At 65.8% G+C, this 2,126-nt stretch overlaps 1 protein-coding gene across 1 annotated transcript in view; it reads left to right on the forward strand.

Moving 5' to 3' along the window:
* Positions 1-423: 423 nt before the first annotated feature.
* The window catches only part of LOC112949213 (sodium/potassium-transporting ATPase subunit alpha-3-like), a gene marked incomplete at its 5' end in the record, with an annotated part of 7,435 nt that continues 5,732 nt past the window's right edge, over positions 424-2,126 (forward strand). The window contains 3 exons of the mRNA XM_026041593.1: positions 424-616; positions 1,368-1,543; positions 1,619-1,756. Of these exons, the coding sequence (XP_025897378.1) occupies positions 424-616; positions 1,368-1,543; positions 1,619-1,756 (507 nt within the window). The remainder of the gene's footprint in view (positions 617-1,367; positions 1,544-1,618; positions 1,757-2,126) is intronic.

Below are 2,126 nucleotides of genomic sequence, written 5' to 3' on the forward strand. Positions count from 1 at the left end.
CCCCCCAAAACCCACAGGTTCCCCAAGAACCTTCGGGTCCTACAAGGCCCTGTGCCCACCAGAACCCCCTGAGATCTTGTGGAGCCCCCCAGGACCTCGTGGCAGGGCCCATGGAGCCACCCCTGGACCTCTTGGGCCCCCCAAAACCCACAGGTTCCCCAAGAACCTTCGGCTCCTTCAAGGCCCTGTGGCCACCAGAACCCCCTGAGATCTTCTGGAGCCCCAGGACCTCGTGGCGGGGCCCGTGGGGCCACCCCACACCCAAGGGTGCCAGTGGCGCCGGCTGGCGCCGGGTCCCAGCCCGTCACGCTAATCCCCTGCCCCGCGCTGGCAGCCCCGCATTCCCGGCGGCCACCGGCCCGGAAAATCCCTCCGGAAAAATCCCACCGAGGGCTGAGCCCCGTTGTCCCACCCACCCCGCAGCTCTCCATCCACGAGACCGAGGACCCCAATGACAACCGGTACCTGCTGGTGATGAAGGGCGCCCCCGAGCGCATCCTGGACCGCTGCTCCACCATCCTGCTGCAGGGCAAGGAGCAGCCCTTGGACGAGGAGATGAAGGAGGCCTTCCAGAACGCCTACCTAGAGCTGGGCGGCCTGGGCGAGCGCGTGCTGGGTACGGCCGAGGGCTTCGGAAGGCTCCTCGGGGTGGGATGAGGGTCTCCAGGGGGTTCTGAAGGCTCATCCAGGTGGGGTGAGGGGCTCCAGAGGGTTCTGAAGGCTCCTCGAGGTGGGGTGAGGGTCTCCAGGGGGTTCTGAAGGCTCCTCGAGGTGGGGTGAGGGTCTCCAGAGGGTCTTGAAGGCCCCTCGAGGTGGAGTGAGGGTCTCTAGGGGGTCTTGAAGACTCCTCAAGGTGGGGTGAGGGTCTCCAGAGGGTTCTGAAGGCTCCTCGAGGTGGGGTGAGGGTCTCCAGAGGGTCTTGAAGGCCCCTGGAGGTGGGATGAAGCTCTTCAGAAGGTCTTGAAGGCCCCTGGAGGTGGGATGAGGGTCTCCAGAGGGTTCTGAAGGCTCCTCCAGGTGGGGTGAGGGTCTCCAGGGGGTTCTGAAGGCTCCTCGAGGTGGAATGAGGGTCTCCAGAGGGTTCTGAAGGCTCTTCGAGGTGGGATGAGGGTCTCCAGAAGGTCTTGAAGGCTCCTTGAGATGGGCTGAGGGTCTCCAGAGGGTTCTGAAGGCTCCTCGAGGTGGGGTGAGGGTCTCCAGAGGGTCTTGAAGGCCCCTGGGTGTGGGATGAGGGTCTCCAGAGGGTCCTGAGGATCCTGGGTGTGCAATGAGGCGCCTGGGAGGTTCTGGGGCGCCTTGGCTAGCGGATGGGACCTCAAGGGGGTCCGAGGGGTGGGGGGGTCCCTCACGCCACGTCCCCCCGCCAGGTTTCTGCCACTTCTACCTGCCCGAGGAGCAGTACCCCAAGGGCTTCGCCTTCGACTGCGACGACGTCAACTTCGCCACCGACAACCTCTGCTTCGTGGGGCTCATGTCCATGATCGACCCGCCGCGCGCCGCCGTGCCCGACGCCGTGGGCAAGTGCCGCAGCGCCGGCATCAAGGTGACCCCCTCCCCAACGCCCTTGGACCCCCCACCCCAAGCCTGGGGTCTCCTCCTCACCGCTCCGCCCCACCAGGTGATCATGGTGACCGGCGACCACCCCATCACGGCCAAGGCCATCGCCAAGGGCGTGGGCATCATCTCGGAGGGCAACGAGACGGTGGAGGACATCGCGGCGCGCCTCAACATCCCCGTGAGCCAGGTCAACCCTAGGTGAGGCCCTTGGCGGGGAGGAGAGGGGGCGCCGGGGAGGTTTGGGGGGCGGGAGGACCATGGGGTGCTGCTGGAGACGCCTTGGGGGGCTCTGCATGGAGGTTGGGGTGCAGGTTGTTGAGTTCCGGGGTGCTGGCTCCATGCAGGAGGTCCTGGAGATGTCTTGGGGGGCTGGGCATGGGGTTTGGGGTGCAGGTTGTTGAGTTCTGGGGTGCTGGACATGGAGGTTGTTGAGTTCCGGGGTGCTGGCTCCATGCAGGAGGTCCTGGAGATGTCTTGGGGTGCTGGATGTGGGGTTTGGGGTGCAGGTTGTTGAGTTCCGGGGTGTTGGCTCCATGCAGGAGGTCCTGGAGATGTCTTGGGGGGCTGGA

This window comes from Nothoprocta perdicaria, unplaced genomic scaffold, assembly GCF_003342845.1.
Source record: "Nothoprocta perdicaria isolate Ctin4 unplaced genomic scaffold, notPer1 scaffold_1018, whole genome shotgun sequence".
NCBI classification, from domain to species: Eukaryota; Metazoa; Chordata; class Aves; order Tinamiformes; family Tinamidae; genus Nothoprocta; species Nothoprocta perdicaria.